Source organism: Entelurus aequoreus, linkage group LG07 (genome assembly GCF_033978785.1).
Source record: "Entelurus aequoreus isolate RoL-2023_Sb linkage group LG07, RoL_Eaeq_v1.1, whole genome shotgun sequence".
Lineage (NCBI taxonomy): Eukaryota > Metazoa > Chordata > Actinopteri > Syngnathiformes > Syngnathidae > Entelurus > Entelurus aequoreus.
Genome location: NC_084737.1, coordinates 66,340,789 through 66,354,773, shown reverse-complemented (window position 1 = coordinate 66,354,773; position 13,985 = coordinate 66,340,789). Strand labels below are relative to the sequence as shown.

At 37.1% G+C, this 13,985-nt stretch overlaps 1 protein-coding gene across 1 annotated transcript in view; it reads left to right on the top strand.

Moving 5' to 3' along the window:
* Positions 1-7,559, top strand: part of noc2l (NOC2-like nucleolar associated transcriptional repressor) — a 39,921-nt gene extending 32,362 nt beyond the window's left edge. The window contains exons 17-18 of the mRNA XM_062054274.1: positions 479-568; positions 7,290-7,559. Coding sequence (XP_061910258.1) covers positions 479-568; positions 7,290-7,429 — 230 coding nt within the window. The 3' untranslated portion in view covers positions 7,430-7,559. The remainder of the gene's footprint in view (positions 1-478; positions 569-7,289) is intronic.
* Positions 7,560-13,985: the final 6,426 nt, after the last annotated feature.

Below are 13,985 nucleotides of genomic sequence, written 5' to 3'. Positions count from 1 at the left end.
GTGTGTGTGTGTGTGTGTGTGTGTGTCTTGTCTAGTCTACGCCCACAGCCTCTCATCACACCTCAACTTCAAAGCCTGTGGACCCCCGTTGTCCCTTTGGCTAGTCTACACACACACACACACAAGTGAGAGAGCCTCCATCAAACCTGCCTGCAATCTCCATTTTGCTATATTTAGGCCCAGAGCCGAAGACGTCTGAAATTGCCAGTAGTAAACTGTCACGGGTGTTTGTGCGGCGGCGGCGTCTGTAATCGACTTTGGGTTCCATCTCGGGGGTGAGGAAGTGGGGGGTGCGGTGGGGGAGCGGGAGTGGGGGGGGGACACACTTTTGAGCTGCCTGTGATGATGCCTGGCCCATATAGAGGTGTCTCCAAAGAACATCAGACGTGCAGCGACGCAAACTTGGGAAAGTCTTGAGAGAAAAAAAGAGCTGGGTTTCTTCCGGCTTGTAATTTTTGCTTTTTTTCTCTCCTTTTAGATAAAAAGCGTGGCCAAGGTTCAGATGATGATGATGATGATGATGATGATGATGAAGACCTGTCTGACATGAGTGATGATGGAGACTCAGGTTGGTGAAAAAATATCAACGCTTATAAAAGTTATATTTTGAGGTAATCAGTTATAACTTTTCTTCGAAAAAAATGTATAAATAAAAAAGATAACATTACATAAACAAGTATAGGTTTTGTCATTATTTAATTATTAATTTAAATAACCAAAAATGTATGTTCAACCTAAATCACCTAAACTTGGTATCCTTAAGTTTGCACATTTTGGTTAGAAAGCACCTCTCCTTTTTCACAATGTGTTGAAATCTTTAGATGTTACTTATTCATGGCAACATCATGTATGATGAGAAAGGCGACTTGTCCATGGTGTACCCCGCCCGAATGCAGCTGGGATAGGCTCCAGCAGACCCTGCGACCCTGAGAGGGACATGCAGTAGAAAATGGATGGATGAATGGATGATGAGAAAAAGCACAATGCGTAGAGTGATCACTAAAGTGGTTGCTCTGCACACCGCCAAGATGTGTGAATGAAAAAGGCTGCGTTTACTTTATCCACTCAATGAAACAAAGTTTAGTCCTCTCAATGTTTTACTTATCTATTTGGATACAATGTATGGTAATCAGTTATAATTTTTCTTTGAAAATAATGTATAAATAAAAAGATAAACATTACATAAACAAGTATAGGTTTTGTCATTATTTAATTATTAATTTAAATAACCAAAAAGGTGTGTTCATCCCCAATCACCTAAACTTGGTATCCTTAAAATGTTTGCACATTTTGGTTAGAAAACACCTTTCCTTTTTCACAATGTGTTGAAATCTTTATATGTTACTTATTCATGGCAACATCTGCTTCCCGCAACTAATTGTATTTTATTTCCTTATGACTGGCGGCCATGTTCTTTTTTTCCAGTAGTGGCAATATATTGCAATAGTTTTCCTACCAATGCAATATAGATTTTTAATGTCTTAATATTTGTTTAAGTCATATTTTGGGCCGATTTTACCTCAAAGACAACTTTGAGCGCCTCTGCTCTGCAAAGAGTCGCTGTACTGCTCCCTCGCTGTGTGGGGTTACTGGTGAGAGAGGCAGTACAAGATGTCAGCAAGAGTGGGCAGTTAATACTTTTTTTTTTTTTACATTTAAGTGTCAAGAACTGTGATCCACTTTCTGTCCAATTGCGATAAATGGAAATGGATCATTTAAATTGCTTTTTTATTTTTATTTTTATTTATTTTTTACAATTTACTGTCATCTAGTGTAACATATTTTTTGGACTATAGGGTGCACTTAAATGTTAGCATTCTCTCAAAAATCAACAGTTCATCCTATAACCCGGTGCGCCTAAAGTATGTATTTATTCTAGTTGTGCTGACTAACCTCAGAGCAATATTATTTGGTGCATGGTTTAATGATAAGTGTGACCAGTAGTTGGCAGTCACACATAAGAAATACGTATGCACTGCAGGATGATGCCTGTTCAATAAATGATGCTAGCAACTACCTGTAAGCAAGCAACACCAAAACTATGATGTTTCATTGGCAATATGGAACATTACACACGGCGCTCTTAAATCTGTCAAAATATTTTAGTAGGACTTTGATAAGCTACAAAGTCACAGCGCTTGATTGATTGTCGGTGCATTACGGCTACCGTAGACGTACATTGCTTCAACGTACATTATGTTGAAGCATTACATTATAATGTGTGTATAAGGACCCCACAATGGCATATTAGAGGAGACAAGGAGACATATTATCTGGTGTTTTGTTTCGCCCTATTATGCAAAACCAACTTTTCTTACCTATTGGTACCTACAGATGTGTATTTGGTATCTGCATAAGTTAAAAAAAATGTGCGCACGTCCGCCATTGTAGTCCACACTGTAGTGAAAAAGCTCCTTCTTTTACTCTTTCTTGTTGTGGGGCATTCACCCTCCGCTGTTGCGTACAGTTCTAACTTATATCTGTCACTAGACTCGTAATGGAAGCGCTAAAAACTACCGGTACAACAAAGATGACAGGGAGGAGACACTGTCGAAGTGGAGCCACGTAAATAAGACAGTCCATAAAACGGCACATCCCAAAGAGACGGTCAGAGAGCAGCTTGAAGGTGGTCTGTAAGACATATTCTATGCAACATTTTGAACAAAGAAACACTATTACATGTTATGTAGACCACAACGCAGTGTTTTAAATGTAGAATAAACATAATATGACCACTTTAAAGAGGAACTGCACTGTTTTTGGAATTTTGCCTATTGTTCACTGTCATCATGAAACATGTGACGACAGATTCTAACTCGTAAATAAAAGTCAATGAGAGGTCCTCTATTCCACCCATAAAACCCAATAAATAACCGTCTAAAAAGTGCCAACAATACTCCATTTCGTAAGTATTAGTGTATTATAAGCGCTAACGCAGACTAACTATTTATAGCCACTCTGTGATCACAAGCTTGTGTGCCTATATTGACATTATCGAGTGGTAAGCTGCTTTTTCGCTTCCTTGCTTGTGAAAGTTTGTCGTAGGTCAGTGGTGTCCAACCTAAAAAAATGCGCGCGCGTCCGCCATTGTAGTCCGCACTGTGTGTGAAAAAGCTCCTTCTTTTCTCTTTCTTGTTGTGGGGCATTCACCCTCCGCTGTTTTGGTCAAAAAGGCATCCGCACAACAAACTTGTTTCAGCATCTGAAACCAAAGCCTTGAGCCGAGTGCGGAAAATGGGAAATACAACTTTTTATGAAGCGAACAAGATGCAACAACAAAATAACTACGGGCAAAAAAATCACCTTACTATAGTGGAATCATTTACACAAGGTTTGCATGATGATACCATGTATGATGAGAAAGGCGACTTGTCCATGGTGTACCCCGCCTTCCGCCCGAATGCAGCTGGGATGGGCTCCAGCAGACCTCGCGACCCCGAGAGGGACAATGAGTAGAAGATGGATGTATGGATAGATGGATGGATGGATGGATAGATGGATAATGAGAAAAAAGCACAATGCGTAGAGCGATCACTAAAGCAGATGCTCTGCACTCGCCAAGATGTGTGAATGAAAAAGGCTGCGTTTACTTTATCCACTTACTGAAACAAACGTTAGTCCTCTCAATGTTTTACTTCATTATTTATTTGGATACAATGTATAATATTACACTTTATTTACAGAAGTATGTTATTCAAGACCGACATCTCACAAAGAACTTGCATACATTTTGCATGTAACTTACTTACATACCTCTTACATAGAGCCTGCATACATCTTACACACAACTTACATCTTACATACAGCTTAGATACACCTTGTATACATCACACATACAATTTAGATTCAGCTGACATACAACATAGCTATATCTTACATGCATCTTGCATACAACTTACCTCTTACATACAGCTTAGAGATACATCATAGATACACCTTGTATACATCACACATACAATTTAGATTCAACAGGGGAAACCCTGTTTATGTAAGATGTTACATAAACAGGGTTTCCCCTAAACTGCCAAGATACCTGTGGCGGTGGGGGTGTGGTTATCCTGACGTCTCGAGTAATTTGCTATGATAATATGATTTTCTTTATAAAGGCTTTAGTATTTTTTTTCAATTATCAGTTTGCCATATTTTCAATTGTTGCTGCTTTTTGTACAATGTCCTTTGTTGTACTTTGTACGGACTAGAGTTGTCCCAATACCAATTATTTAGTACCGGTACCAAAATGTATATCGATACTTTTCGATACTTTTCCAAATAAAGGGCACTACGAAAAATTTCTATATTGGCTTTATTTAAACAGACTATCTTACACTACATTTAACACCCACAGTCAAAGAACAATTTTACAAAGTTAATATATACGGTAAATTAAAAGGCATTGAAATGGCATCGACCCTGAAGGGAACGTGTTCCCTGTGCTCCTCGACTACAGTCTGCACCGGACCGAACAGCAGGACCGGTGTAACAACTACATTATTACCTGCCACTTTTTATAACTCCCTGTGCAGATCTGAATGCTTATTATTGCTGTAAAGTTCAAATTTGAATGACAATAAAAAGGAAGTCTAGTCTAGTCTCTAATCTAGTCTAGTCTATTATTTAAATGTTTACTTAAGTTTGAAGCAAAGGTGGTACAATCGTTGGTACTTTAACTTTAATACTAATCGCCACATTTGGCGAGGCGTGTTTTAAAGCAGCTGTTTTGAGAGTAGCGTATGTGTTTGTGTGCTCCTTTAAGAATCGCAGTATATGGGGTGAGTAAGTGAGTGAGGAAGTTAGGAGAGGGAGCGCTAGCATGTGCAGGAGTGTTAATAGCATGGTGGATGTCCAGTTGTGCCCCGTCGAAATTATAAATGAAGTGACCAAGTTGTAACTAATCGACGGCCTCGTCATTCCAACCAAAGAGTGGAGCTTTATGGACCCATTGTGAAGTGAAAGGTCTCCCCTGCTCTCCTCGACCACTGTCTGGGAGCCGATAAGCAGGAAAGGTGTAAATCAGTATTTGCAACGTGGTGCCTCCCTGTTTAAAGCATCACCTTTATTGTTAGTTTTGAAGCCCAAATACCTCCATATTGCTTCTCACGCGCCCTCTTTATTAACCATTAATTTTGTAGTTTTTTGCCATTTTTCCTCTCCAAGATGTTATTACTTTTATGCACTTTGTGTGTGCGTTTTGACACACTCAACATCATGCGCCTCGGCTTTGTAGTCACCGCCGCAAACCAGCACTCAGATAAAAGAGCAGTACCAGTACTTTTCAAAGGTGCTATAGTACCGATTTCAATCGATTAATACCGCAATACTTTATTACTTTATTTAACCCTAGTACAGACGTTCAATTACTTTTTTTAAAAAACAACAAGCAATAAATCTAGCATCTTTTTCTGGTATTATAAAATGTAATCTTGTTTAGAGACTCTTAACCTCTGTCCCTCGATGTCCCTGGCGAAACAGGTGAGCCGCAGCAAGCGTGACGCCACACTTGCTTGGCGCTGTTGCTCTATTTGGATTTTCTCTTTTTAAAGGCAGCCACTGTCCTCTTAATATTTGCACATTTTGTAGATGGCTGTCTGCAGGTTTACCTACAATATATATAAAATTTACGTCCATATCGCAGACATGCTGACAACGCTGTAGACAGTCAGAATGGCATACGTTTTGTTTACATCCGGTTTCAGTTGGGCGGTTTTCGGTGATCAAAGTATTTTTTCGTTGGTCAGGTTTTCAGTACATCACTTGTCAATAGTGTGCAAATAATAGGCTATATATATCAAGTCATACTGTAACGACCAGCTAATGTCAATGTTTTATGTTGGTGTGGTTTGGATTTGATGTCAGTTTTTCCCATGTTTGCAAACACACCGAAATGACGAAGTGTTGTGTGCATGGAGAAGCACGGACTCAGGAGACGAAAGTGTTTGCACGGGAGATAAAACCTGTTGGAATTGTGCTGTTTGTTATAAGATTGGTAATAAAAGTTACAAATAGCGTCAGACTTTGTGATTTTTTCTGGGGGCTACCATATATTATGCTACTTTAATTTGTTTTCAAGTAAAACAATGTCAATGTGTGGTGGTAATGAAAATGCCATGGCGGCGTGCCACATTCAATTATATTAAGGGGAAACCCTGTATACATCTTGCATACAACTTGCTGACAACTGACATACTACAAAGAAACAACTTACATACAACTTACACACAACCTTTATGCACATTCTTTATACAACTGACATACAACATAGATACATCTTGCATACAACCAACATACGTACATCTTACATACATCTTACAACTTACATACACCTTACACCTTAAATACATCTTGCATACGTCTTACATGTCTTGCATACATCTTGCATACGTCTTACATGTCTTGCATACAACTTACATACATCATACATACATTTTGAATGCAACTTACATACATACTTCTTACTTAGAGCTTAGATACAGCCTACAGGCATCTTACATGCAATTTACATACATCTTGTATACATCATTCATAAAATTTAGATCCAGCTGACATACAACGTAGCGACATCTTACATGCATCTTGCATACAACTGACATACAACGTACCAGGTGGATACATCTTACATACACCTTGCATACGACTTGCATACAACTTACATACATCTAACATACACCTTGCATACAACGGACATACAACATAGATACATACAACTTACATACATCTTACAACTTACATACATCTTACATCTTAAATGCGTCTTGCATACATCTTACAAAGTACATACATTTTGCATGCATCTTACATACAGTACTTCTTACATACAGCCTACATACATCTTACATACAACTTATATTTTACATGCAACTTACATACAGCTAAGATACATCTTGCATACAACTTGGATACAGCTGACATACAACTAACATACAACGTAGCTACATCTTACATACATGTTTGTAAAGTTAAAATGATGATGATCCTCTGGCCAAATGTTGATATATTGTACATTTATTTGTCAAACGAGTTTATCTACGCTAGAAAGGTGAAGGTGACACAAACTTGAAGTGAAACTTGTTATTTTGATATGTGAAATGAGTCATACTCTATACATGCATATGCAATGTTGAATATGTATACTTGATTATAATGTTGGAGATTTTGCTCTATCCTTTGAAATGTTGCAATCATACAAAACTATCACTGTCCAAATACTTGTGGTCAGGTTGGAAGCACCTTCATATTTATGATTTATGAAATGACATACGAAAAATGCTAACCTATATCATATTGTTTTCTAGATGATGATGATGAGGAGGAGGAGCTAGGAGACAAGATGGCATCCAAGGCTCCCCAGCCGCTGTCGTCCTCTGATCTGATGAAACTTGCAGAAGGAAACGAGGATTTGGTGGAGGACTTGGAGCTGTCTGATGATGACTGAGACTCATTCATTCATTTGTTCACACCTGAAATGCAATATGCACATTGAGTATTGACTTGTCATTCAGTACAATTTAAGTTCCACATTCGACTGCCTTTTTATGAAACATCAAAGACCAAAAAACAATCCACTTTGTCTGTTGTTGCTTTTTTTCCACGATGCTAATTCATGCACCTGTAGGCCCCCTCAGGCTTTGTTTGTGAGGATGGCCAGCATGCGCTGCTAACAACTTCACTGAAACTGGCTGAGCCAGGCTGGGCCGGGCCAAGAGGAGAAGAGGCGGGTGTTGAGGCCTGAGGCGGCAGAGGCGTGCCAGCCTGGCAGGGTGGCGTCTGATGCTGTGCCAAGACGCTCAACCCAGGTGGTAGAGCAGCAACACAGGCTGCTGTGTTTCTTTGCCAAGTTCTCACTCTTCCACACCTCCCCCTTTCTCCCCCTCTCCACTTAGACCGCTGTCTTTCCTGTCTGCATGCTCACTACACGGCTCTTCTCACGCCAGGACTAAGTCTTCGTTTTGGAATCAAACTGTCTCTTAATCTGCAACCACTTCACTAATCAACTGTGCTACTCGCCATACATGATAATATCTGTATGACACCTGTTTGCTGCATTATTCATTCAAATCACAATGAAATCTGCAATGTCCTGTATGATTTAAACCAGGGCCATTCAACTGGCAGCCAAATATGGGCCGGCAAGGACACCATAGCAGCCGCCGAGTTCAGTTCAGAAGTTGGGAGACCATTATTTTTGCAGCAATGTGTAAGTTACCCATGTCTTGGGCACTAATACACCCCCACCCCATACCATCACAGATGCTGGCTTTTCAACTTTGCGCCTATAACAATCCGGATGGTTCTTTTCCTCTTTGGTCCGGAGGACACGACGTCCACAGTTTCCAAAAACAATTTGAAATGTGGACTCGTCAGACCACAGAACACTTTTCCACTTTGTATCAGTCCATCTTAGATGAGCTCAGGCCCAGCGAAGCCGACGGCGTTTCTGGGTGTTGTTGATAAACGGTTTTCGCCTTGCATAGGAGAGTTTTGACTTGCACTTACAGATGTAGCGACCAACTGTAGTTACTGACAGTGGGTTTCTGAAGTGTTCCTGAGCCCATGTGGTGATATCCTTTACACACTGATGTCGCTTGTTGATGCTGTACAGCCTGAGGGATCGAAGGTCATGGGCTTAGCTGCTTACGTGCAGTGATTTCTCCAGATTCTCTGAACCCTTTGATGATATTACGGACCGTAGATGGTGAAATCCCTAAATTCCTTACAATAGCTGGTTGAGAAAGGTTTTTCTTAAACTGTTCAACAATTTGCTCACGCATTTGTTGAAATCCCTAAATTCCTTGCAATAGCAGGTTGAGAAAGGTTTTTCTTGAACTGTTCAACAATTTGCTCACGCATTTGTTGACAAAGTGGTGACCCTCGCCCCATCCTTGTTTGTGAATGACTGAGCATTTCATGGAATCTACTTTTATACCCAATCATGGCATCCACCTGTTCCCAATTTGCCTGTTCACCTGTGGGATGTTCCAAATAAGTGTTTGATGAGCATTCCTCAACGTTATCAGTATTTATTGCCACCTTTCCCAACTTCTTTGTCACGTGTTGCTGGCATCAAATTCTAAAGTTAATGATTATTTGCACAAAAAAAAATGTTAAACAGTTTGAACATCAAATATGTTGTCTTTGTAGCATATTCAACTGAATATGGGTTGAAAATGATTTGCAAATCATTGTATTCCGTTTATATTTACATCTAACACAATTTACCAACTCATATGGAAAAGGGGTTTGTATATGTATGTGTATATATGTGTATATATATATATATATATATATATATATATATATATATATATATATACACATATACATACATATATACATACATAAATATATATATGTATACACATATACATACATATATACATACATAAATATATATATGTATACATATATATATATATATATGTATGTATGTATGTATATATATATATGTATGTATGTATATATGTATGTATATATATATGTATATATATATATATATATATGTATGTATGTATGTATATATATATATGTATGTATATATGTATGTATATATATATGTATATATATATATGTGGGTATATATATATATATATATATATATATATATATGTATGTATATATATGTAAGTATGTATGTATGTATGTGTAATATATATATATATATGTATGTATGTATGTATGTATATATGTATATACGTGTATATATATATGTGTATATATATATATGTGTATATATATATATGTATATACATATGTGTATATACAGTGGGGCAACAAAGTATTTAGTCAGCCACCCATTGACAATCAATGGGTGGCTGACTAAATACTTTTTTGCCCCACTGTATATATGTATGTATATATGTGTATATATATGTATGTATGTATGTATGTATGTATGTATGTATGTATGTATGTATGTATGTATGTATGTATGTATGTATGTATGTATGTATGTATGTATGTATGTATGTATGTATGTATGTATGTATGTATGTATGTATGTATGTATGTATGTATGTATGTATGTATATGTAAGTATGTGTGTGTGTCAACTTTTACATTCAACTTAGACCCGGAGATGATGAGAAACACATAAAAAGATGCTCGTTTGTAGAACTTTTTTTTTTACCTGAATGAAAATAATGATTAATTCTTCATGTAATCGGGAATGCATCACAGTGAGAGCAGACATTGTACAGTACATGATTGTTTTATTAAGTTTGTATATCTTGTTTAGCACTTAGCAATACTGCTACCTGCTGGATCTGCTTATCACTCAGCTTCTAAAACTTGTAGCTCATCCCCCTTAGATTCAAACTCAAAAATATAAGATTCTGGATCATCATCTGTTCCAAAGTAGTGAAGTCTGCCATGAGTAGTAGTCATCAGTGTGTGCATGTGTGTGTGTGTGTGTGGCCGTATGGACTTTCTTGGTGCACTTAAGTAGGGGTTGTGAGTGTATGTAGAATATTTGCTACATCTATCTTTGTAGCCCCTTTCAAGCTCCACCAAGTTGGACGGGAAGTGTGGGTGCACATCCATCTATTGTCTCGCTACGGATGTTCAATGGGGTTCAGGTCTGGGCTCTCGCTGGTCCACTTACGGACTTTCACAGAGTTGCCCTGAAGCCACTAGTGATTTATTGAAACAAAAAAATTATATTATGGTTGACAATTGTTTAGTTTTTAATACTACAAAAGATGTGAATCTTTTATTTATGGAATGCGATACTGTATGTCGATTTTGGGAGATCAGAGATTGGCTGAAAAACAAAGGTATAGAGATATCCTATTTATATTATTATATATATATATATATATTATATATATATATATATATAATATATATATAATATATATATTATATATATATCTGTGTGTGTGTGTAAATATATATATATATATAATATAATAATATATATAATATATATATATTATATATATATATATATATATATATATAATTATTATTATATATATATAAAAAAATATATATATAATATATATAATAATATAATAAAATATATATAATAATATAATATATATATATATATAATTATATATATATATATAATATTATATATATTATATATTATTATATATGTATATTTACGGTAGAAGAGATTAAATTTGGTATATTTATAAAAGATCACGACCTAGAAATGCTTGTAAATATTATCATGTTGCAGGCTAAACATTTTTTATATATAAATGTCGATTTCTCAACGTAAAACCCTAATTGATGATTTCAATGTATTAACCAAACCTTGGAAAATGGTTAAAAGTAGAATAGCCCTTAAATTATCGTTATTGGAGGAATTTAAGTTGTTTTAGATAAGCCCCTTTTCATACATGCATATATAGATATATATAAATACACATATATTTAAAGGTGCCATATGTAGAAATGTGGCCATAAATGGTACTGCAATCACGGTCAAAAGTATGTAGTCCCCTCCCACTCTCCATGACTGAGATTGTCAGATATACATCCGAATCCTACTCCAAGGAACTTCAAATGGCAATCGACAAGTCCTACGCTGTAGGTTTTTCTTGTTTATGTTTCTTGCAAGATGGTTTACTAAGTATTTATGCCACATTTTACTAATGTCAATTAGCCAAATGTATTTGTAAAGTTACGCAGCAATATTTTCGTCGGGAGTCGGGACAGATTATGGCAATCGACAAGTCCTACGCTGTAGGTTTTTCTTGTTTATGTTTCTTGCAAGATGGTTTACTAAGTATTTATGCCACATTTTACTAATGTCAATTAGCCAAATGTATTTGTAAAGTTACGCAGCAATATTTTCGTCGGGAGTCGGGACAGATTATGGCAATCGACAAGTCCTACGCTGTAGGTTTTTCTTGTTTATGTTTCTTGCAAGATGGTTTACTAAGTATTTATGCCACATTTTACTAATGTCAATTAGCCAAATGTATTTGTAAAGTTACGCAGCAATATTTTCGTCGGGAGTCGGGACAGATTGTTGGCATTACCCTGCTAAAATGTCTAGTTTGACCGCACGGACCACCATTAAAATAATTATATATACTATTTATCGCATAGGCCTACTTTGATTGCGAGCCAAGGCCAACAGTAAAATTAACGCCACATTTCGTTCAGCATAACTCCATGTTGCATCCAACCTGACACACTGCATTCTCTTCCATGTACACACATCACCATCTTTCATTGCAGAGTGCAATTCAATGAGCCAACCCACGTTAGCGCAAAAACCACGTTACGCATAAATCATATAGCCTCCTAACATGTCAATACACAAAGTAGAAAATCATTTCATGTAATGCATTATATTGTGCCAAGCAAATACGACCCCATATGTGCCTGATGCACATACAGGTTTTATTTGTCAAAAATATATTTTGCCCTGTCAGTTGGATGACACATCGACATACAGGCTAACTGGCATATATTTCCCTCGTTAGCCTACATGTCGATGTGTCATTGACCGGGCTAGCATGCTAAGCTACACTAGTGTGATGGTGCTTTGCTCCTAAGCATTCGATGCACGAACATACTAGCTTTGACAAGATCATAGACCGTATTGGACAATATATACATACGAAATGTCCATTTACTTCTATTACAAGTAATAAGAAAAACGTAAATGCCTTAGGAGGAAATTAGCAAATTTGGCATCAGATTAAAAAATCTTCTCCGCCTTCAATCGTCTCCATCTTTCAAAGGCATCCCTGATACAAATCCTTGTTTTGTTCCTGGCTTTGTCATGAATAAGTTGAGAATCTTAACAACCTTTTAGATTTACTAAGGTCTGACATGTTTAGTAACTTTACCAGTGGCAGTAGCCAAACGAAGATGGTGGTGCGTAACTGGCAACCTGGATGTAACACACTCACAGACTTTTTAATTGGTCAAACAGTAGAGGGCAGGGCATCGAAATGAAAACGATAACAATATTTCGTGGCTGTAAATAAAATTTTGAAATGAGCATATCCCGGCTGAACTACCGTTAACAGTTCTAAAGGTATTCGAAAAGAACATGATTTATTAATGCCTTTTGACATATCGGGGCCATTTAATGATGACTTGACAAGAAATGTTTACATATGGCACCTTTCATATTATTTTTTGTATGCTATTATTTTGTATCTTACTTCATTTTATTAACACTTTTGTGTATATAAAGATGTTAATTGATCGACCTTTTTGTTTTGAAATGATGTAATACATTGAAGTGCTTCAATTTGTCTGAATTGGCCCTATAGTGTGTGAATGTGAGTGTGAATGTTGTCTATCTGTCAGTGGCGGGCGGTGCGTTTCTCACCTAGGCATTCAGTGATGTCCTACTTAGTCCGACTTCACCTCTCAAAATACCCTAATTCATGTCACCACATTGACATGGCTGGAGATGCTATACAAAAACACTTGCACGCTACTTAGGATTGAATCCCCTCAACAGTGTACAAAACGGCCTATTTTCGGCGCATTTAACATTCAATAAACCAGCTTCAGCAATTAAAACATATCTTATGTGGTACTTTCAAAATTTAAATAATTGTATAAAACAAATAAAACATGAAAAAATAAAATAAAATATTTTAACTCACAATTTGTAACACCCATTCTTCGCCGTATAAGCCAGTGGTAATGCTCGTAGTCGGTTGATTCGTGTGAAAGTCGCGGACAAACCATTTCACCGCCAGGATAGCTTCCGGTGTCGGCCGACCTCGTCTCACGAGATGTAGTTTCTCTTAAGTATCCTACTTGAACATTGCCTTGCAAATATATATCTGCCACTTAATCAACATGTTGCTCTCCTTCTTTGTGAGTACCGGTGAGTTTTCTGTGGCTTTTTATGGCTCGTATGGCTCTGGTTCCACTTCCTGTTTTTGCAACTTGTGATTGGATACTCACTTGGGACTCCAAAGTGAGTATCCAATCACAGCATAAGGCCAGATAGCCTTACTGACAACAACTCGTGATCTGATTGGCTATCGCAATTGTCTATCAAC